Source organism: Anabrus simplex, chromosome 6 (genome assembly GCF_040414725.1).
Source record: "Anabrus simplex isolate iqAnaSimp1 chromosome 6, ASM4041472v1, whole genome shotgun sequence".
NCBI classification, from domain to species: Eukaryota; Metazoa; Arthropoda; class Insecta; order Orthoptera; family Tettigoniidae; genus Anabrus; species Anabrus simplex.
The window spans coordinates 249,979,659-250,003,773 of NC_090270.1; the positions used below are offsets into that span (position 1 = coordinate 249,979,659).

General features: G+C 39.1%; 1 protein-coding gene across 1 annotated transcript in view; it reads right to left on the reverse strand.

The window, feature by feature from the left end:
* The window catches only part of LOC136875701 (mannosylglucosyl-3-phosphoglycerate phosphatase), a 176,916-nt gene that overhangs the window by 74,548 nt on the left and 78,253 nt on the right, over window positions 1-24,115 (reverse strand). Inside the window, exons 2-4 of the mRNA XM_068228111.1 lie at window positions 16,464-16,692; window positions 3,401-3,487; window positions 3,173-3,321 (exon numbers count right to left, since the gene is read on the reverse strand). Coding sequence (XP_068084212.1) covers window positions 3,173-3,321; window positions 3,401-3,487; window positions 16,464-16,632 — 405 coding nt within the window. The 5' untranslated portion in view covers window positions 16,633-16,692. The remainder of the gene's footprint in view (window positions 1-3,172; window positions 3,322-3,400; window positions 3,488-16,463; window positions 16,693-24,115) is intronic.

Consider the following 24,115-nt stretch of genomic DNA (forward strand, 5'->3'; position numbering starts at 1 on the left):
TTCCACATTCAGAACAAACAATTAGTGAGGGGGGAAAAAAAATCATCATAGATACATTTTTATTGCTTTAGCTGTGGCAGATGCAGACAGCCAATCAAATAATAGAAACAATGTATAAGGCTTTTTTTTTTTTTTTGACACAAGCTGCAAAATTAGCAAACGAATAGTTAAGATAAAACTTGACCATAAAATGCAGAATCAAAGTATCTCAGTAGAATGCTACAGAACTGAAAAAGAAATAGAAATTAATACATACAGGAAGTGAAGGTGAAAATGTCAGGTAGTAAAATGAAAAACAGACATGAGCATGTGTGGTGTCATCTGTGTAGGGTACTCTGCGTAGTTGTGGTGGAAAAACACACTGGATGCAAGTTCCATCATGAAAATGTTATCTCCTTATAGTTTGTTACGCCTTCAGCATTCAATCTGCAAGTCTATGTGAATTAATTATGCGACTCCACATCCTTTATTTGCAGCCAACTCTATAGCTTTGTTTTTTCTTACACCTCTCATTTTTTAAACTTATAGCCACAGTTGCCCTGGTCTCCCTCTGCTTCTCTCGGCCTTCATGTCCAAGTCCATTACTCACCTGAGTAAAATATCCTCCTCCAATCACGTCGCATGATCCCACCACCACTGCCAGTTTATATGCACAGCTTCATTCATTATAAGTTCATTCCTAACTTAGCCTTTATCTCCTCATTCTGCATACCCTCCTGCCATTGTTCCCCAGATTTGTATCAGTAATCATTCTTGTTAAGTATCCTGAGGGCATCCAACTATACAACAAAGTCGTTTGAAAAATAGATAAAGTTGAGACCAGTTTATAAATTAACTAATTTCTGCATAATTCTTTATTATACATACATTTCTGTAGGTCCTTGTAAAATATAATTTAAAATTATGTTAGTTAAAACTCATTTGCATGTAGGCTACCTCATTTATACGTACCTTGGTGTTATACGTATTAATTTTTGTTAAATGCAGTTACTTGTACCCAAAGTTAATGTCCCTGACATATGCAGATCCCCTTATCAAAACATAAGTGAGTTAGAAATGTGATACAATAGTCTGTTCTGTTGGCAACGGGACTTAAGCTGCAGATATTGGAGGGATGCAGTGGTCTAGTGAAGGTCATGGGAAGTGACCACGCAGCATTTAATTAAAAGAGAAAGATTATGAGACAACTGACTTGGATGTAACAGAGTTAAAATAATGCCATAGACTTATGAATTCCTGCAGTTGCCGAAATACAGGTAAATTAGAAAAGTGATACATTAGAGTTCAATCAATCAATCAATCAATCAATCAATCAATCAATCAATCAATCAATCAATCAATACTGATCTGCATTTAGGGCAGTCGCCCAGGTGGCAGATTCCCTATCTGTTGTTTTCCTTAGCCTTTTCTCAAATGATTTCAAAGAAATTGGAAATTTATTAAACATCTCCCTTGGTAAGTTATTCCAATCCCTAAATCCCCTTCCTATAAATGAATATTTGCCCCAATTTGTCCTCTTGAATTCCAACTTTGTCTTCATATTGTGATCTTTCCTACTTTTAAAGACGCCACTCAAACTTATTCGTCTACTAATGCCATTCCACGCCATCTCTTCGCTGACAGCTCGGAACATACCACTTAAAAATGTCAAAAACATATCAGATGTAAGGCTTTTCAGGCGTTTGCTCTATTAATCAGCGTTTCGTCTTAGGCCTGACACTAGACTCATCAGAGTGGGATGTGTCAGAACCTACCCACTGACGCTGGGGTGTATGCAAGTGAAGGCACTCATTTTTGCCAGTAGTCTCCGATGATCCACCCTATCAAATGCTTTAGACAGGTCAATCGCAATACAGTCCATTTGACCTCCTGAATCCAAGATATCTGCTATATCTTGCTGGAATCCTACAAGTTGAGCTTCAGTGGAATAACCTTTCCTAAAACCGAACTGCCTTCTATCGAACCAGTTATTTCACAAACATGTCTAATATAATCAGAAAGAAGCTTACATGCAACACATGTCAAACTTACTGGCCTGTAATTTTCAGCTTTATGTCTATCACCCCCTTCCTTTATACACAGGGGCTACTATAGCAACTCGCCATTCATCTGGTATAGCTCCTTCAAGCAAACAATAATTAAATAAGTACTTCAGATATGGTACTATATCCCAATCCATTGTCTTTAGTATATCCCCAGAAATCTTATCAATTCCAGCCGCTTTTCTAGTTTTCAACTTTTGTATCTTATTGTAAATATCATTGTTATCATATGTAAATTTTAATACTTCTTAAGCATTAGTCTCCTCCTCTATCTGGACATTATCATTGTAACCAACAATCCCTGCATACTGCTGACTGAATATTTCTGCCTTTTGAAGATCCTCACATACACACTCCCCTTGTTCAATAATTATTCCTGGAATGTCCTTCTTGGAACCTGTCTCTGCCTTAAAATACCATTGTTGGCAGTGGGACTTTAGTTGCAGATACTGAAGGGGTACAGTAGTCTAGCGAATGTCATGGAAAGTGACCGCACAGCATAAAGCTAAAGTAGAGAGATTACGACAAATACAGTAGAGACAATACTCGACACTGAGCAATATTACAGTTAAAATTGAAATAATTGATAAAGAGATTCAACCTATTCAATACAAAAGAATAAGAAATGTAGTGAATTACATTCTTATTTAATAATAAATAGAAGTGGTTCCAGATAAATGTGCAATGTATCGCATAACTTCAAACCACGCACTTATCTAGTTGTCGTAGTACAGACCCTTATTAAATGATCCATGAAAATTGATTTTAAATGTAGGCTATGAAAGATGAACCATTACAAACCTAAATTCAATTTTCACAGATAAATTCAAATTATAAAAATGACTAGTTAAGATTACATTCCTCAGATACCTAGAAAATAATGCCTCGTACTGCATTTTGTCTCCAAAATTAAATATATTTTAAAGATCCTTGTGATCAAACTTGTGAATCAATAGTGGCATCAATGAGTAAACACATAAAAGGAAAGAAATTTACAAAGTTCTGTTGAACAGAAGAGTTTTAAAAACTAGTTACAAACAGATGTAAGTGCTGCACTGAAAAATGGAGAGAACACTTCACATCCAATTTAACATACCAATCATAATAGAAACATAAACCAACAAACTGACCAGTCCTATTCTCTTGCCGCTCCAATCCACAACATGAGTGATGCGCCCGTCCCCCAGAGGACGCCCTGTCTCCTGGTCTATCACGTTAGACATGAGCCATGGGAACTGTGTCTGTGATACCCATTCGTTGAGTACCTCCAGTCCGAAGTCTGCAGTATACAAGCACAATTTAATGAAAAGTTAATGGAACTCACGAAGGAGCAGAATTTCAGTCTGTTCAATACCCACCGAAATCATGGTTGCCAAATACTGCACAGTGAGTGCCACATTCATTCAGCACAGGAACCATCTGCTCTCCCTTGGTGAATGAGCTCACTGCAACAAGAGCACCATTTCATTAAAATTTGAACACTCAATACATTAGGACACAATTATTTATATAAAAGGTTTCTCAAATCTAAATCTGCACAATGTTTATATAAAAATAAGGTTCAATTTTGTCAACTCTTAGAGAATATCAAATCTGTTCAAACAGCTATTTTAAAATGTGGCATGAATCAATCAATCAATCAATCAATCAATCAATCAATCAATCAATCAATACTGATCTGCATTTAGGGCAGGCGCCCAGGTGGCAGATTCCCTATCTGTTGTTTTCATAGCCTTGTCTTATATGAGTTCAAAGAAATTGGAAATTTATTGAACATCTTCCTTGGTAAATTATTCCAATACCTAACTCCCCTTCTTATAAACAAATATTTACCCCAATTTGTCCTCTTGAATTCCAACTTTATATTCATACTGTGATCTTTCCTACTCTTAAAGACACTACTCAAACTTATTCGTCTACTAATGTCATTCCACGCCATCTCTCCGCTGAGAGCTTGGAACATACCACTTATAATACCAATATAGTTGGTCCGTTACTGGACATTATAAATTTTCCAGCTAACTCATTTCCGGTTGCTAGTGTTGCCACTTAGTCAAGCAGCTCGTCTTCTTTCTCCCAAGTCTTTCCAGCCCAAACTCTGCAACATTTTTGTAACGCTACTCTTTTGTCAGAAATCACCCAGAACAAATCAAGCTTCCTTCCTTTGGATTTTTTCCAGTTCTTGAATCAAGTAATCCTGGTGAGGGCCCCGTACACTGGAACCATACTGTAGTTGAGGTCTTAACGGAGACTTATATGCCCTCTCCTTTACATCCTTACTACAACCCCTAAACACCCTCATAACCATGTGCAGAGATCTGTACCCTTTATTTACAATCCCATTTATGTGATTACCCCAATGAAGATCTTACACCTAGGTACTTACAGTGATCCCCATAAGGAACTTTCACCCCATCAATGCAGTAATTAAAACTGAGAGGACTTTTTCTATTTGTGAAACTCACAACCTGAATTTTAACCCCGTTTATCATCATACCATTGCCTGCTGTCCATCTTGCATCATTATCGAGATCATTTTGCAGTTGCTCACAATTTTGTAACTTATTTATTACTCTATATTAGAATAACATCATCTGCAAAAAGCCTTATCTCTGATTCCACGTCGTAACTCATATCATTTATATATATAAGAAAACATTAAGGTCCAATAATAATGCCTTGAGGAATTCCCCTCTTAATTATTACAGGAGTAAACAGGTAAGATGTAATAATTTTACAAAGATCTGTTGAAGAGAGTTTTTAAAACTAGTAACAAAAGACATGTAAGTGCAGTATTGAGAAAATGGAGAGGTCATTTCACATCTAATCCATTGCAGTGTAAAGCAGCTTCTTCTTCTTCTTCTTCTTCTTCTTCCCCCGGCCACATATGTGCCTGCAGTGTGGGCATTTCATTATTCATCATCGGCTCTTCTGATCCCTGGAGTATTTGCTTCTGCATCTGGGGAACAGGGATATCTTTTCACTAATATTTAATGGTTGTAGCTGTGATGTTGTGGTATTTACTCATAATATTATGGGTTTTAGATGTAGTTTTATTGCAGGTACTCTTAATTTAAACTTTATTCAAAGTCATCTTCAGCCTTCTGTAATATGAACATTGTGAAAAAAATTGGCACTAGGCTGTCGCTATTGTAATGGCCGCAGGGTTTCGTACACTTATTTATTAGGAATAAAAGACAAATATTACATGGAGAACAAATTTTATTCAACAGAATGTGGTACACTTGGAATATGGGTAATAACTCTGTGTAGTATGGGTCTGTGATATGAGAAATATGAGACTTTTTGTTTTCTGCTATTTTGCTTTACGTCGCACCGACACAGATATGTCTTATGGCGACGATGGGACAGGAAAGGCCTAGGAATGGGAAGGAAGTGGCCTTAATTAAGGTACAGCCCCAGCATTTGCCTGGTGTGAAAATGGGAAACCACGGAAAACCATCTTCAGGGCTGCCGACAGTGGGGTTCGAACCCACTATCTTCCGATTACTGGATACTGGCCGCACTTAAGCGACTGCAGCTATCGAGCTCGGTAGACATAATTTTAAGAGTTCAGGGGTAATATTATGAGTAAAAGCAAGATTCAATTATTAAATTTGTTATTCTATACAACTGACCACGATGTATTCACAACTGAGCACGCGAGTCAACACAGCGTACCGTATATAACAGTATGTGTGTGACAAATGTTGCCTTATTTTGAAGGGCTATTTCTTGAAAACTACGTTTCACAGTTTTTTTTTTTTTTTTTTTTTTTTTTTTTTTTTTTTTTTTTTTTTTTTTTGCAACAGGTAGCCTCCTCTTTTATCTGTCAATTGAGACATTAAACATAACAGTAAGTTAAATTACTCTTGGTGATATACGAACACTAAAAGCATCTTAATTTTTTCGTACCCATTGTCGAGGAACATAAGTCTATGTCAAAAATTTGAAACTTGCGTAACTGACATGGAGTAATTCGTGGTAAAAACTGTATCTAAAACCCATCAATCTCTTTCTCCATGATGATGGTTTCAGCTTTTCACTACCATGTTGCTCCCAGGAGTCCTCACTCTCTCCTTGGATCTGTGATAGCAAGAGCTTTCTGTACAGGATGACCGCTTGACGTGCCCACACCAACAGAATTGTCTCGGCCAAACAATCCTGGCACTGTGAAGTTGAAGAACATGTCTTTTGTCTCCTTACGGCTGATCCCGCGTCCGTTCATCTCCAGTGATGTGTCTTCACGGATTTCACTAGAACAGTATCATCCGTGTATAGCAAGATTCAAGAGGGTGCCTAGCCGAAGTGGTAAAAGTGTGCTAGGTCCACCCAGAAGGACGTGAGCTCGATTCCCTATCAGAAACAATATCACAACACTGAAACATAGGACATGATATGAATCCCCAAAAGAGACCAATAAAAATGGTCAAATTAATAAATTCCCCGTTAGAGGTTGAAAAATGTTAAGAAATGACATTTCATTCTAGGCACATCACCCAGCCTGCACCAAAAATAAGTTTAACTCCTGAGGGACAAAGGCCGTCATGAAAAGTCAAGGTCTTTTTGCAGTTGCTTGCAATCTTGTAATTTATTTATTACTCTGTACAGTATAACATCATCTGCACAAAGCCTTATCTCTCATTCTGGTTCTTTAATCATCAAGACTGAAGATCTGTCAAGATGGCCCCTGAATAACTGTTCATGTTTAACAAGACCCTTGCTTTTGTTCCCATACCATAACAGTTTCTTCAAAACTACCTCATGCCCATCTTTGAGCAGAAGGGAGATGTCTGAGAATGTGGCAACTACAGCGGCATCAAACTGACTTCACACACCCTCAAAAATTGGGAGAGCATGTCACTGTAAACAGCATTAGGAATAACAATATACATCAGTGCGATTTCACGTCTGTTATGTAAACAGATAATGCTTTTCAGACCCTGATGCATACCAACTTCAACAGGAAAACTTGAAGACACACCTGAACTAGTTTTCAATTTGGTAGAGGGATGAACATGCACGTGGCCAGCCCTACGGTGTAGGGGTAGCGTGCCTGCCTCTTACCTGGCGGCCTTGGGTTCGATTCCCGGCCAGAACAGGGATTTTCTCCTGCATCTGAGGGCTGGTTCAAGGTTCACTCAGTCTATGTGATTAAAATTGAGGAGCTATCTGATGGTGAGATGGCGGCCCCGGTCTAGAAACCCATTATTAACGGGCAAGAGGATTTGTTGTGCTGACCACAAGACACCACCACAGCGGTCGCTTGCAGGCCAAGGCCCTTCAGGGCTGTTGCACCATGGGGTTTGGGGGGGGTTATGAATTCGCACATCCTGGATGAGCCTCACATACTCCTCGGGGACATTCTGGAATTGCAACACCTCCCAGACAATCTCTCTATAATACACAGTCAAAGGCTTTCTCCAAGTCGATCAACACCATGTGGAGTTCCTTAGGTAGTACATAATGCTCTTCCATCAAGATTCATTGTGAGATGGACAGCAGACAATAGTATATTGTTGTATGTTGGGTATTCAGCCCGAAGGCTGGTTTGATCTTCTACAGCTCCACCAACAGCTGTCATAGAGAGCTTAGGCGTCACTGAAGAGGCATACTATCAAATCAAAAATCAAATCAAAATCTCTTTATTTGCAAATGAGGTGTCTACCTCGGTGGCAAATGGTACACTAAAATACATTATTGTCAAGCACTAAATATTAAATTAACAAGAGAAGAAAATTTTTCCTATAATACAATATTATACAATTTATGCCAACAATGTTTTCTATTAAACACACAGCTCATCCTTAATAAATTTATATTGTTTACAAAATTCTAATTATAATATCTCCTGTACTACTTACAAATATAGTCAACTGATATACAGTATGTGGAATTGCTTCAAATGATACTATAAAACTGGTATAACATTAATATTTACATTGCATTTATTTATTTACTTTTTTTTTTACCCGTTCTGGATCCTAAGTAGCATAACGACCTGCTGCGTCTTAACCAGAGCCCCTTTTGCCACCACTTTTCAGAGTTCCTGAAGGGCCTTCACAGCTACCGTAGCGGTCCCAGGGCCCTCGAAGTCCCCACTGTACTTCACCCCTACAGGCAGTCCCCTACTTTGGCTGTCCAAACTCCTTAGACCAGGGGATGGAATTAATTTATTCACACACATTTTTTTTTTTTTTTTTTTACAATAACCTGCACTGGTCGAATGCCCTCTAACACTTCATTTATTTTCTCTGTTGCTGTTTATTCTCTTCTTGAATATCTGTACAGATTTTGGAAAAGGATCAAACACTACCCCTGGTAAACTGTTCCACTCCTTCACACCCTTCCCAATGAATGAAAATTTACCCCAATCGCTTCTGCTAAAATTCCTTCTAATTTTATATTTGTGGTCAGTCCTGCCGATATAATTATTTTCCATCTGAAGCCTCTCACGGATATCTCCCCATGCTTCTTCTCCTGTATAGGCTCTATATAATCCTGTAAGTCTAGTTTTCTCCCTTCTCTTACTTAAAGTTTCCCACCCAAGTTCCTTTAGCATTTCTGATACACTACTCTTTCTCCTGAAATCCCCTGTTACAAATCTTGCTGCTTTCCTCTGCACACTATCTATTTCTTTTATTAGGTATTCTTGGTGAGGATCCCAAACACTGTTTGCATATTCCAATAATGGACGAACCATACTCAAGTAACTTTTTTCTTTTAATTCTTTGTTGCATCCTTTAAGTAGCCTCATTATGACATGTAATGATCTGTATGCTTTCCCAACAATGTCATCAATATGACCCTTCCAGTGCAAATTACTTTCAAATCTCACACCTAAGTATTTGCACTTGCCATCTTTTGGGATAACTACCTCATCCAAAGTATATTCAAATTCAGTTTTAAAGCTCCTGTTTGTAAAAGTTGTAACAGTTGATTTGCCTCCATTAACCTTCATATTATTTTCTTCAACCCATTGTTGGATACTTTCAAGGTCCCTTTGTAATTCTGAACAATCCTCAATGTTGTTTATTTCTCTATAAACAATTATGTCATCTGCATACAATCTTATTTTTGATGTTATATTGTTCCCTAAATCATTTGCGTATATTAAGAAAAGTAACGGACCGATTATACTACCCTGTGCAATTCCCTTCCAAACTTTCTCTTCCTGCGATACATTATTTCCTACTTTGACATTCTGAACCCTTGAATTTAGAAATGCTTTTATCCAACGTGTAACCCTTACGTCCAATCCTATTCCCTCCAATTTCTTTAATAATATTCCATGTTCCACTCTATCAAAGGCTTTGGAAAGATCTATGGCTACCTATGCAATCTAACTGACCTCCTGAATCCAACTGATCTGATATGTCCTGCTGAAATCCCACCAGTTGTGCCTCACAAGAAAATTTCTTTCTAAATCCATACTGGCTCCTCATGAACCAATTTTTATCATCACATATCCCTCTGATGTACTTCGATATTAAACTCTCCAGAATTTTACAAACTATACTGGTCAGGCTGATTGGTCTGTAGTTCTCTGGTTTCCTTTTATCACCCTTTCCTTTATAAATTGGTATTATTATAGATTCCTTCCATTCCTTTGGTATTACACTATTATTTATGACATAGTCAAAGAGAAATTTTAAATAAGGCACTATGTACCACCCCATTGTCTTTAATACCTCCCCAGTAATTTGATCACTTCCTGCAGCTTTTCCTTGCTGAAGCAGTTGGATTTCTCTGAAAATATCTTCGTTTGTGAATGAGAAGCTTCTTGTTTCCCTCTGTCTCTCTCCCTCTCTATCTTCTGTTTCGGTTTCCAACTCTTGACAATCATCTACTGAATCTCTAAATTCCCTACTAAATAGGTTTGCTTTCTCAGTATCTGTTAAATAGTGTTCACCCCCTTCTCCCACCATTGTAGGAATTTGGACTCCTTTTCCTTTTTGATTCCTGATATATGAATACAGCTTTTTCCATTTCCCTTTGTGGTCATTACCCTCTTGAAGTATGCCATTCATATAATTCTCTTTTGCTTCCTTTTTCACTCTATTCAGTTCCCTCATTAGCTGTTTTCTAGTTTCTCTACTCTCCCTACCCTCTTTGATTTTCCTGTTTACTATTCTACATTTTCTTTTTAATTTTCTTATTTCCCTTGTATAATAAACAGGGTCTGAGGTCATTTTACCCTTCTTAACAGGTACAAATCTCTTCTCTCCTTCCCAAATAATTCCTTTAAGTTTAGCCCAAAGTGTATCCACGTTACTCCCTTCACTTATCCAACAACTGAATTGTGATTTAAGGTAAGTCCCAAATTCATCAACTTTAGTATTTCTGTACAATTTCTTGTCTTGTGTAACCCTCTTATTAAGCCTTTTTGGTACGAGTCCTACATCCATTATTACAGCCTTATGGTCTCCTATTCCTTCAATTACCTCAGTTTTATCAACAATTTCCCATGGTTTAACCAAGAATACATCTAGTAAGTTATTGAGACGAGTCGGTTCTTGTACTACTTGTGTAAATCCTCCCTCCCAAATTAACTTATTTGCCAGTTTCTGTTCATGGGCTTCACTTGCAGCTCCTTTCCATTCAACTTCAGGCAAATTTAGATCTCCCCCAATTATTACCATATCATTATTATTGTTTTTATGAGTATAATCTATTATTTTTTCAAAGATTTCCATGTCTCTTTCCTCTCTTCCAGGCCTGTATGTTCCTATAATTCCCACCTCCTTCATATTATCACAAACTAATTTTATCCCTAATATTTCATCCCTTTCATCGGTAAACCATTCATGTGAACAGTAATTTTCCTTCACCAGAATAAACACCCCCCCTCCCTTTTTATCTCCTCGGTCTCTACGATGGACTGTGTACCCTTCTGGAAATACTTCTCTATTACCCACCCCTTCTTTCAACCACGATTCCACTCCTATCACCACATCAGTCTCATAAGATTCCATCAATGTACCGAATTTTAATTGTTTATTTACTACACTTTGACAGTTTACCAAGAGCAATCTCAGACCCCCTTCCTCCCTAAAACTTGACTGTTGCAATTGGGTAACTTGAAATTCCTTACTATCCTGAGTTTCTTTTTCTAGTTGACTGAGCCAGCTTGAAGTACAGCTGGCTCTTTCTACTAGTTTTCCTGGTCAGTATTATAACTCAAGGGAGTTGCCTGTTTTACAGTACATATCTTAAGATTAATAAAATCTAGAACAATATTTGCTATCTTTTGTTTACCTGAATTGTTTAGATGGAGGCCATGTTTTGTATAACAGTATCTCTCAAAACTGCTGCATTCAATAACCTGAGTATTCCGAAAATGTTTACAAATTTTAACAATATCTGTATTGACCTTGTCCACTTCAATGTTCACACACGAGTCTCTACTCAAATCATGCCTGTGGGGCACGTTCACTACAAAAACGTTAGTGTGGGTCAGCTTCCCTAGTGTATGTTTAAGTTGTGATCTTACATTCTTGGCGTCGTCACGAGCTACGTCGTTCGTCCCACCGATGATAAGCACTGCATCGCCGCTCCCGAAGTTCCTAGTTGCTGCTTCTACGTTTTCTACAACACTGCTGATAGAAGCTCCTGGATATATTTCTCTGGTTGCTGCTATATTCTCGTCGTTAATAACTCCCGCAATTCCCCTTCCTTGGCTATCACCAAACACAGCTACCTTCGCTGATTTAGGCCTAACTGGGTCTTGAATCTGAATTCTAGGCCTAAATTTTAAACTCGGCACGGCAACGGATCGCGATGATTTGGTTTCACGCGCGCGATCACTTTCTTCCAGGATTAGATTATTTAGGGCAGAAAACCTATTTCTAATGTTTATTTCCGGAAATTCAGTTGTAGATTTCTTCTTAGCCGGCCATCCACGAACTACTTGACACCACGTGCTCGAGTTTGTTACTTGTACCGGTATATCACTCGAAGAATGGTCAGTCCCAAATTCTAGCGATCGCAGTCTTTCTTTTAATTCTTGATTTTCAACTTTAAGAGTCTCATTGTCCTTTTTTAGAATGTTTATAATTTCTAATGCACTTTTATATTCCTCATCGACTGTTTTCGGTGCTTCGTCAACGCCGTCCCCAACAACAACATTCCGAACACACTGCTCACAAATCCAGTCAACATTTTCATTAGTTTTTACGTCTCTAGGGCAATTTCCGCACTTATAATGCCACCATCGATCACATGAATCACACAACATTCCATTTTTCACTAATTTTCGACATTTTCCGCACTTTTCGTCACATTTTACGGTTAATTTACTCGGAGAATAAAACACTACGTCGTCATTACCGGGCGCCATTTTGAAAAAAAAATGAGGGAAATGAGGAGTGATGTAGTTTCCCTGTTGCTTTCCTCACTGAACCAGAAGTTTCTATTATATATCAGTCTGCCAAGCCGACGGAAATGCATTCACCAACCGACCCTATGAGCGATATTTTCACATCATTCATTGATTCATAGCAGGGACTGGCTGCATAAGCAATGGTATTAATAACATCGTTCATACCTCAGTCACTTTCATATTGTCAAAGCCAAGGATGAGACTGAGACAGGTCAATGAAAGTAACAAATTGCTCTAGCCCATACCAGAAGACACAGTGCACTGTAAATACTACATCATGATGGTAAATGGAGTGAAAAGTCAGGTTATGAGTTTCACAAAGAGGAAAACTCCTCTCAGTTTTAATTACTGTATTGATGGGGTGAACATTCCTCATGAGGATCACTGCAAGTATCTAGGTGTTAATACAACGAAAGCTTTTCATAGGGGTAATCACATAAATGGGATTGTAATTAAAGGTTACAGATCTCTTTATATGATTATGACGGTATTTAGGGGTTGTAGTAAGGATGTAAAAGAGAGGGTGTGTAAGTCTCTGGTAAGACCCCAATCAGAGTGTGGTTCCAGTGTATGGGACCCTCACCAGGATTAGTTAATTAGAGAAGTGGAAAAAATAAAATAAAAATATAAATGCTGTATTTGTTCTGGGCGATATCTGACAAAAGAGAAGCATTACATAAATGTTGCAAACTTTGGGCTAGGAAGACTTGGGAGGAAAGAGATGGAGCTGCTCGACTAAGCAGTATGTTTAACAATAATAAAGGTGTTTTAATTTGTTCCACCTATTCAATACTTATATTTTCACTTATAGTGGTTACATAAATAGATTCTTAGTTACATGGGACATGTTTCGCCCTCAATTAAGGGCATCTTCAGCCTAAAAAAAATCATCAACAATACAACTAAATTAAAAGTGGAAGTTAAAAGTTTAGTCAGTTATTAAAATTCGTAACATAAAAATGTGAAAAGTGATACAATATATAAAGATGCTAATGGAAAACTGTCTTATGATTAAACCATAATCTTGTCGGAGACTAAAACTTCTTCTATTAAAATTCTAATTAAAAACAGTTTATATAAAATATTAGTGGAAAACCAAGGTGGTAATAATATAAAGCCAACGACATGAGGGCGTGAACACAAGCATAAACTTGATTGTCATGAATACAATCTTTCCAAGGCCGCTGATGAAATTCGTCAGCAAGTGAGACAGAAGCATCTGTTGAAAAATTATAAGTGGCCCTTAGCACCGGTAGGTAATAAAAATGGCTGAAACCTTGCCAGAAAATGTCAGTAGATGTAGAAATAATGTTTTCTGTAAGAGAAGGAAAAGAAGAAATAAGAAATTGAACGTAAGGAGAGAATTCGGTTTACATAAAATTGAAACAGATGAGGACTTACATGTAAGTGGAAGTTGTTATTTGTTATCTACTGTTGTGTTGATTGCTGCCCGTCTGTTGGCTCTGAGTCTGGTGTTGTAACTGTGCTGCAGAGGCGGCAGTGAACTCGGAGGGGAAGGAATAGGGGAGTGTGGAAGGGAGGAGAGGATGGGTGGAGTCAATTGTGACGAGGCTGACAAAGGGGCGGAGTCAACTGTATTGCTGGAAGTAGGCCTAATATCTGTCACAGATTTGAATCCATAGAGAAAGACTTAGCGATAATTAGAAACATACAAAAAAGGAGAATGCTGAACGAATTAGAAAGTTTATACATCTATTTAGATCAGACGTACAATAAGCAACAGAATCTTAATGAAACCACGGACAATAAAACTATGTTACATGAATTAATGTTGAAATTATTAGTCAGTTAGTTCGAATAAATTTAGGATACCTAATATATTTAATTCTTCAAACTCTAATAATCCTCCCATACCCACAGATATTAGGCCTACTTCCAGCAATACGGTTGACTCCGCCCCTTTGTCAGCCTCGTCACAATTGACTCCACCCATCCTCTCCTCCCTTCCACACTCCCCTATTCCTTCCCCTCCGAGTTCACTGCCGCCTCTGCAGCACAGTTACAACACCAGACTCAGAGCCAACAGACGGGCAGCAACCAACACAACAGTAGATAACAAATAACAACTTCCACTTACATGTAAGTCCTCATCTGTTTCAATTTTATGTAAACCGAATTCTCTCCTTACGTTCAATTTCTTATTTCTTCTTTTCCTTCTCTTACAGAAAACATTATTTCTACATCTACTGACATTTTCTGGCAAGGTTTCAGCCATTTTTATTACCTACCGGTGCTAAGGGCCACTTATAATTTTTCAACAGATGCTTCTGTCTCACTTGCTGACGAATTTCATCAGCGGCCTTGGAAAGATTGTATTCATGACAATCAAGTTTATGCTTGTGTTCACGCCCTCATGTCGTTGGCTTTATATTATTACCACCTTGGTTTTCCACTAATATTTTATATGAACTGTTTTTAATTAGAATTTTAATAGAAGAAGTTTTAGTCTCCGACAAGATTATGGTTTAATCATAAGACAGTTTTTCATTAGCATCTTTATATATTGTATCACTTTTCACATTTTTATGTTACGAATTTTAATAACTGACTAAACTTTTAACTTCCACTTTTAATTTAGTTGTATTGTTGATGATTTTTTTAGGCTGAAGATGCCCTTAATTGAGGGCGAAACATGTCCCATGAAACTAAGAATCTATTTATGTAACCACTATAAGTGAAAATATAAGTATTGAATAGGTGGAACAAATTAAAACACCTTTATTATTGTTGAACCGTAAAATTTTCAATACGGACCTAAAATGAGGTTTATAACATGTAATAAGCAGTATGTTCCAAGCTGTCAGTGGAGAGATGACGTGAAATGACAGTAGGCTAATAAGTTTGAGTGGTGTTTTTAAAAGAAGGAAAGATCAAGATCACAATATGAAGATAAGAGTTGGAATTCAAGAGAAGAAATTAGGGAAAATATTCATTTATAGGAAGAAGAGTTAGGGATTGGAATAATTTACCAATAAATTTGATAAATGTTTAAATTATTTGAAATCATTTAAGAAAAGACTAGGCTAACAACAGATAGGGATTCTGCTACCTAGGCGACTGCCCTAAATGTAGGTCACTGATTGATTGATTGATTGATTTGCAACAATTTCATAACACTAATTTTTTGTCAGAAATCACCAAGAACAAAACGTGCTGCTTTCATTTAGATATTTTCCAGTTTTTGTATGAAGTAATCCTAGAAAATTAAAAGTTTTAGTTTAACAGTTCCACCTTTTCAATACAAAATTTTTGTAATGCGGTTTACATTACAAATGAAACATTTATTTGGTACTAGTTTCGACCCAAGGTCAAGGTCATCATCAGCCAATGACACAAATTGCACTACAATATCAAAAGGTCCATAAACAATGTACATATGCCAATCAACATGAAATTTTTATTTCTTGATGAAATAATCCTGATGAGGATCCCATACTCATACACTGGAACCACATTCTAATATGCCCTCTCCTTTACCTTCTTACTGCAGCACTTAAATACCCTCATAACCATGTGAAGAGATCTGTAACCTTTCTTTACAGCCTTATTAATGTTATTACCCCAACAAGGTATTTCCTTATATTAACACCTAGGTACTTACAGTGATAGGCACTACACATTATCAACACAGTAACTAAAACTGACAGGACCTTTCCACTTGGTGATACTAATAACCTGACTTTTCATCCTGTTTACCATCGTTTCATTGTCTGCTGTTCATCTCAAAACATTGTCAAGGTCTTTTTCGAGTTGCTGACAATCCTGTAACTAATAAACTTCTGTGTACAATATAACATCATCTGCAAATAATCTTATCTTTGATTCCAGTTCTTTACTCATATCATTCTGTGGGACACCCCTTTTTACAGGATCAGATAACTCTTCACATACTCTTAATTCTCATTCTCTTACCACATTGATCTGTCATTGTGCTTATCTATTATGTGTTCCATTTCATATTTCTTTCTATACATGACTTAAATCACACGTGGAAATAAGGGCATTAGAATAAGACTCACACATGCTAGGAGAGAAGATGTCTCCACTGAACAACACCAGGGGGTTTAGATGGGAGAAAGATTTGATGGCCGCACAAAACCGAGCTGCTCCCCCAACAGGTTCAGTGTTCCTCGAGTCGATGTTGTAGACATCATTGTAATGAAGAATGGTAACAGTTGAACCACCCATGGTGCCACCTGACAGAGTATTCAGAGTCCGGCGCCCCGCTTGCCGTACTTCTAAGGATGCCTGAAACATTAAGTAACAACGGTCATGATATGATAAGAGAGAAAGCCTCAAAGAATGGTTTCATCCTTTAAGTAGGCCTTGAACATTTTCTTACAACACAGGTTCAAACTGAATAACATCTGAAGTGGACTGAAATTACTGGCACGAAATCTGCTGCAATACTCATAATATTTTCAACTAATGTACTATAAATTACAAGCTTGTTGACTCCTTGAACATTTAACCTACAGATCAAATGTGAAATAAGAGTCACTTAATGACACAGGTTGTGAAGGAAAGTTCTGTTTAGAGAGAAATACTTTCAAATACACAATCATTCCCAGAATATCTGCCCATCTTCCCAATTCTTGACAAGTCATGGTAGTGTCTCACTACTTCTCCTTGACTTGGTGTTTCCCTGCAGTGTCTGCACATCAGAGCTATAACCGTAATTTTATGAAATCATATGCAGCATTCAATTTAAGCCAAATGATCTTAATGTCAGTGACTAGTGTCTCTGAACACAGTTGACTTGGCCTTTTGCAAGGGCACTCACCTTTAACAGTGAAGTTTTAGATACTGTCTTCACCTCACTATTGTTCTAAACACTACAAGATCTTAAAGCAAACAAGTATGTGAGAAAACGCAAAATAACTAATCATTTGAGGTTTCCTTTTAATCTCCTCTAGATTTTGGATGAAACTCCATTATACACTTGGGCCCCAATACAAGAGGAATCTAGTTCCCAGAACTACTTAAATTTGATTTGATTATATATCAACAGAATCAATCCACCTGGTGGCCATGATCATAAAGGCATCAAGTCTATATTGTCTGACACTGTGGGTAGTCGATTCGAGTCCCATTGGTGGAAATAATTGTCACCATCAGAAGTTGGCCACCAGGATAGGAGATGATGGTATACAATTTTTAATCAATAGACTGCATGCCAAACACCTGGGTTCAATTCCAAACCTCCCCAGTGTTCACATGGAGTGAGGGCATACAACGCTAGTTATATATGTCCATCGGATGGACAGACCCTCAGCAGACCCCTTGGAGTTATTCAACAGGAGTAGCCTAAGTACCGACAGAGAGTTTCACCCTCTCCCTACCCCATTATCATCATCATCCCAAATGCAGACATGGAGGTCACCCATGGGAGTCAAATGGACATGCTGTACCTGCACCAGACAAGCCGTATATGTCCTCAGACACGCCTGGCACTAAAAGACATATTATGATAAATATATTTTTATTTTTTTTACAATTTGCTTTATGTCACAGACACAGATAGGTCTTATGGTGATGATGGGATAGGAAAGGCCTCGGAGTGGCCTTAATTAAGGTACAGCCCCGGCATTTGCCTGGTATGAAAATGGGAAACTAAGGAAAACTGCCAACAGTGGGGTTCAAACCCACTATCTCCCAGATGCAAGCTTACAGCTGCACGCCCCTAACCGCATGGCCAATTCACCCAGTTGATAAATAAATAAATGAATAAATAAATAAGAGTCAATACTTTTCCATTAATAATAATAATAAAAATAATAATAATAAAAGGTGATACACTGTACAATATATATACATTCACAAAATACACATGGATGATGCTGATATACATTTCAAACGACAGACTGACAAGAGCAGGAAATATGTTTCTTCAATTTCTAAATACACACAGCAGGTAACTGGGATGTCTTACAAATTTATGTCCTCCATTAAGTTTTACGGCATATTTTAATTTCTCAGGGTGTTGCTGTTGACCCTGACAGGGTTTCTGCCATTCATAAGGTACCACCCCCTAAACATTTAAAGCAACTATGCTCCTTTCTTGGTATGGTTGGATTTTATGGTAAATATATTCCAAATTAAAATCTGAACTGTTTAGTACACAAACACTTTGCACCAATCCAGTCAGAGAATCTAATCTGCACTCACTCCAGGCATTTATTAAGCATTCCTGTAAAGGAGTCCACACCTCACAACAGTATCCTATAGTCTTGATAATAAGAGTGACCAATATACTGTAGCTTTCAATGACAGAATGTATACAAAACAGCTGCAATAAAAAATTTAAAAAAAACCCACAACATATGTTGATCACCTTAAGCAGGGCCATCTACACAGCGCTCTGGCCGCGCTCTAAGCCAGTGCTCCAAGCGCTTCTGTGGAAGATAGTTTTGGTAGTGGTGGGAGGAGCTTGGCTGGATGAGCATGCGGTCTGCCCGCCGCGCCAAAGCGAGCAGCCAATCCATCAGTTGCTATTCTAGTCCAATGCGCTTTGATCACAGCATGTAACTAAATCAGTTTTGCAGTTGTCATGACTGAATATCATACAAAGAAACGAAAAAAGGAGTGGTGAAGCAGCAGCAAACACAATTGGGAACGGCGCAACAGTGCCAACTACAGGGATGATTACAGTGATTTGACAGGCACCAGTCACCAATCGAAGTTAGAAGAACTGAAAGAAAATTTCAAGCTGCATTATTCTGTAAGAATTGTTTTAATTTTAAAATTATTTTTTACAAACAGGAATGAAGAAATTATTTAATTATCTGAAGAACACTAAAATTGTGACTTGCCATATTTTTGTCTGGCAGGAGATAGAGGAGAGTGAGGTTGGTGGACCTATTTTACGAGCAAGCTACAAATGTTCGACTCGAACTGCCAAAGCTGGGAAACCCTTTGAGGAAGGGAATTTAATCAAGGAGTGCCTAATGGATGCGGCGGCATGTATTTGTCCTACGGAGCTAGTTGAGAATTTGACTAACTCACTCTTTCTCAAACTGTGGCTCGCAGAATAGACGATATGCCCATTGATATGGAACACCAATTCATGGAGAAGGAAGCAAATTTTGTATCATTTTCCATCGCCCATGACAAATCAACCGACATTGCAGACACAGCTCAGCTAGTTATTTTTATTCGAGGGGTGGATTACGATCTTCGGGTCACGGAGGATTTCCTAGACTTGGTAGTTCTCAAAGACACCACTATCGGTTTTGATATTTTACAAGCTGTGGAGGGTGTTTTTGAGTCAATGGTATTAAAATAGGAGCGGTTGACAAGTGTTACAACAGATGGAGCACCTGCTTTACGTGGTCTATACACGGGATTCCTCAGCTATGTAAAATTAATATGGATGAGAGCGGTAGCAGCCTAATGATGGTGATCCATTGCTTGATACACCAGGAGGCAATCTGTGCAAAAGTCACCAAGCTTAAAGACGTAATGGGAACAGTTGTGCAAATGGTACGCAGTCAATTCAAAGAGATCTTGGATGACAACGAAGCAGAGTATCCGGATATCCAGTACCATGCAGAAGTAAGATGGCCGAGCAAGGCGAAGGTGCTTCGTGATTTTCGCTTACAGAACGCAACAGATACCTTTTGTGACATGAAAGGGCAGCCCGAAGTTCTTTTGCGTAATCCTAAGTGGGTGGCGGACTTGGCATTTTTAAGTGACATTACTGCCCATCTGAATACTTTAAACACTTCGCTTCAGGGCAAAAAGCACAATATCTGCGATTTGGTGGAAAAATTCAAGCGTTCAAAAGATAATTCATTTTGTGGGAAATCCAGTTGCGTACAAGGAACACAGGACATTTTCCGTTGCTTGAAACAGTGAAAGAAGGTGTCAACTTTGGTGAGTACTTGCAAGTAATTTGCCAATTACAAGAATGAAAAGAGATTTTCAGAATTATCAGAACTCCCAGCAGTGTCAGATGTATTTGTTCGACCATTTTCTCTTAGTGCAGACAGTGTTCCACAGCTATTTACATTAGAGCTGATTGAACTGCAGTGCAATATTCATCTTAAAGACTGGTTTCTAATGTCACAAAGTTTAGAAGAATTTTACAGTGGCTTTCCGCAAGAAGAATGCCCTCTTTTGTATAAACATGTATGTAAAGTTCTGTCAATGTTCAGCTCAAAACACATTTGTGAGCGTTTCTTTTTGGTTCTTAAGCTTACCAAAAGTAAACATCATGCAACGATGGGTGATAGAAACTTGCACAATTGTTTAAGAATAGCTGCGTCCAGAAATATTCTACCCAATTTGGAGAAGATCGATTGGTCCAAAACTAAAAGCTCGTAAAAACGACTGAGCAAAAGTCACTCGAGGTCTGTACTATCTGTTCATATTGGTAAAATTTTGTTGAATTTTCCTCTCAGATATGTTCAAATTTCAGTTTTGAAAAACTTAACACTTGAGTTTGTATCCTGCACATTTCATACATCGAAGTACCATTCAATTTGTATATTTGGTATATTTGTTATGGCAAAACAGCCCTATCAATAAAAGGTCATCAATCCCACAAAAGCCTTCGGCCGCACGACTGTACGTACGTATCTAGTCAGCGTGGTCTGAACATCGTCTGTCTCAGGTCCCCTCGCTGCCACAGTGTAGTGGTGGTATGGGAAGGAGCGCTAGTCTGACTGCCCAGTGCTCCCCGAGCGCAATGACTGGATGGCCCTGCCCTAAAGCAACTGCAATATTCAGCAAAGTCTGTCGACGGCATCTCAGTATCTTTCCTTATGAGCCCCAGGAGATAGTTTTTCTTACCTTGTTAAACTGAGGTAGCCTGAGACCAACGGTAGTATAGAACAGGTTGTCTCATTCTGTTTGCATATGCATCATTCCCGCATTTGATGACTTATTCAGGAGACATGGTGACAGCTTAAAGTCCAGCTGGCGACTCATGCAATAATACTGACAATCGTGTTTTGTGATTGAAGTCAGTCTGTAATCATCCCAACTTACAGTGTAGTTTACCAGTTTAATTATGTGTTATACAAATGTCATATGCTGTAGGAATAAGTCTTTGTAACTGTTAAATGGAATACTCTTAGTATATTAGGGATCTTGTTGTGAAATATGTAGCAAGATCTTAAGCTTATTCATTTATATTGCAGTAATCTGCAATGGCAGCAACGAGATGTATTGTGGCTTTGTGCACAAGCAGTCACAATGAAGTGAAGTGAATACACTGACTGACAGTGACAATGCAACACCAAGGAGGAGTGGTTCGAAAGGGATGAAAGTTGGGGAAAAAACAGAGATGGCACGGATGAATAATTGATGTTTATTTCAAACCGATATGCAGGTTACACAATGCGCACGGCATCGACTCAGTAGGATGTAGGACCACCGCGAGCGGCGATGCACGCAGAAACACGTCGAGGTACAGAGTCAATAAGAGTGCGGATGGTGTCCTGAGGGATGGTTCTCCATTCTCTGTCAACCATTTGCCACAGTTGGTCGTCCGTACGAGGCTGGGGCAGAGTTTGCAAACGGTGTCCAATGAGATCCCACACGTGTTCGATTGGTGAGAGATCCGGAGAGTACGCTGGCTACGGAAGCATCTGTACACCTCGTAGAGCCTGTTGGGAGATGCGAGCAGTGTGTGGGCGGGCATTATCCTGCTGAAACAGAGCATTGGGCAGCCCCTGAAGGTACGGGAGTGCCACCGGCCGCAGCACATGCTGCACGTAGCGGTGGGCATTTAACGTGCCTTGAATACGCACTAGAGGTGACGTGGAATCATACGCAATAGCGCCCCAAACCATGATGCCGCGTTGTCTAGCGGTAGGGCGCTCCACAGTTACTGCCGGATTTGACCTTTCTCCACGCCGACGCCACACTCGTCTGCGGTGACTATCACTGACAGAACAGAAGCGTGACTCATTGGAGAACACGACGTTCCGCCATTCCCTCATCCAAGTCGCTCTAGCCCGGCACCATGCCAGGCGTGCACGTCTATGCTGTGGAGTCAATGGTAGTCTTCTGAGCGGACACCGGGAGTGCAGGCCTCCTTCAACCAATCGACGGGAAATTGTTCTGGTCGATATTGGAACAGCCAGGATGTCTTGCACATGCTGAAGAATGGCGGTTGACGTGGCGTGCGGGGCTGCCACCGCTTGGCGGCGGATGCGCCGATCCTCGCGTGCTGACGTCACTCGGGCTGCGCCTGGACTCCTCGCACGTGCCACATGTCCCTGCGCCAACCATCTTCGCCACAGGCGCTGCACCGTGGACACATCCCTATGGGTATCGGCTGCGATTTGACGAAGCGACCAACCTGCCCTTCTCAGCCCTATCACCATACCCCTCGTAAAGTCGTCTGTCTGCTGGAAATGCCTCCGTTGACGGCGGCCTGGCATTCTTAGCTATACACGTGTCCTGTGGCACACGACAACACGTTCTACAATGACTGTCGGCTGAGAAATCACGGTACGAAGTAGGCCATTCGCCAACGCCGTGTCCCATTTATCGTTTGCTACGTGCGCAGCACAGCGCGCATTTCACATCATGAGCATACCTCAGAGACGTCAGTCTACCCTGCAATTGGCATAAAGTTCTGACTACTCCTTCTTGGTGTTGCATTTGCTCTGTCAGTCAGTGTAACAAAAGTGGGCAAATAAAATGCCACACTTTCCCAAACGACATTTTAATTCGGTGTTCCAGAAGAGAATCCTAGAAATTCATTCATATACTCCAAACATAACATTATTTACAGCGACAGAGACCTATCAGCAGAACTGATGAAATTAGTTCCTAAGAAAACTGAAATTGGCTGCTACGCTCTCACATTAGTTAGGGATAACCACAAAAAGAGAGCAAATAATGAACTGTCAGTCATCATTTAGAAAGCACGTTCATAATCCAAGAAGTGTACAATTATGATCAAGCTCCAACAGAAGAAAAATGTAACTTATGTTGGCAAGGGGAAGAATGGATATTTATGGCAAAAAATTTTAAAGCTAGAGAAAAAAAGGCCTGCAATGGGAGAGAAATCATTCTTATCCTTCTTCTTCCAGAAATGTTTCTGTTTATGCAGGTTGTTCACAGAGCCTCTTCCAATCTATTTTTTTCCCCACAGTCTATCGTTCATCACTGTCTCCCATTGCAATCCTCTCCAATTTAAGTCATCCTCCACCTGATCCCACCATCTTGTTGATGGTCTTCCAATTGGTCTTCTTCCAGATTCTGTCCATTCCAGAGCTCTTCTTGGTAATCTTTCTTGTCCCATTCTTTTGACACACCATTTCAGCCTATTTCTCTCCATAGTTTCTTTTAGAGGGTTGATCTGCAGCGTGTTTTGTATTGTTTCATTTCTTACCTTGTCCCTCCTCGTTTTACCCAAGATCCCTCACAGAAAGTGCATCTCTGTTGCTTGTAATCTAATCAGATCCTCTTTGTCCAAGTCCAACATTCGATCCCTAGGTCAATATTGGCAAATAATATGACTAAAAGGGGAAAATTCTTAAACTAAAACACGAAAGACCTGATGAAACCAGAGTGTTTGAAAGAGATCGTGAAATACTTAGTACAGTTTTTACTGAAAATCAAATAAATAATCTTCTGTGCGAGAAAAAGAAAGTTAAATGGACAGACAAAGAAATATACTTTAACACTTTCCCAGAGATACATTGCCGCTTTT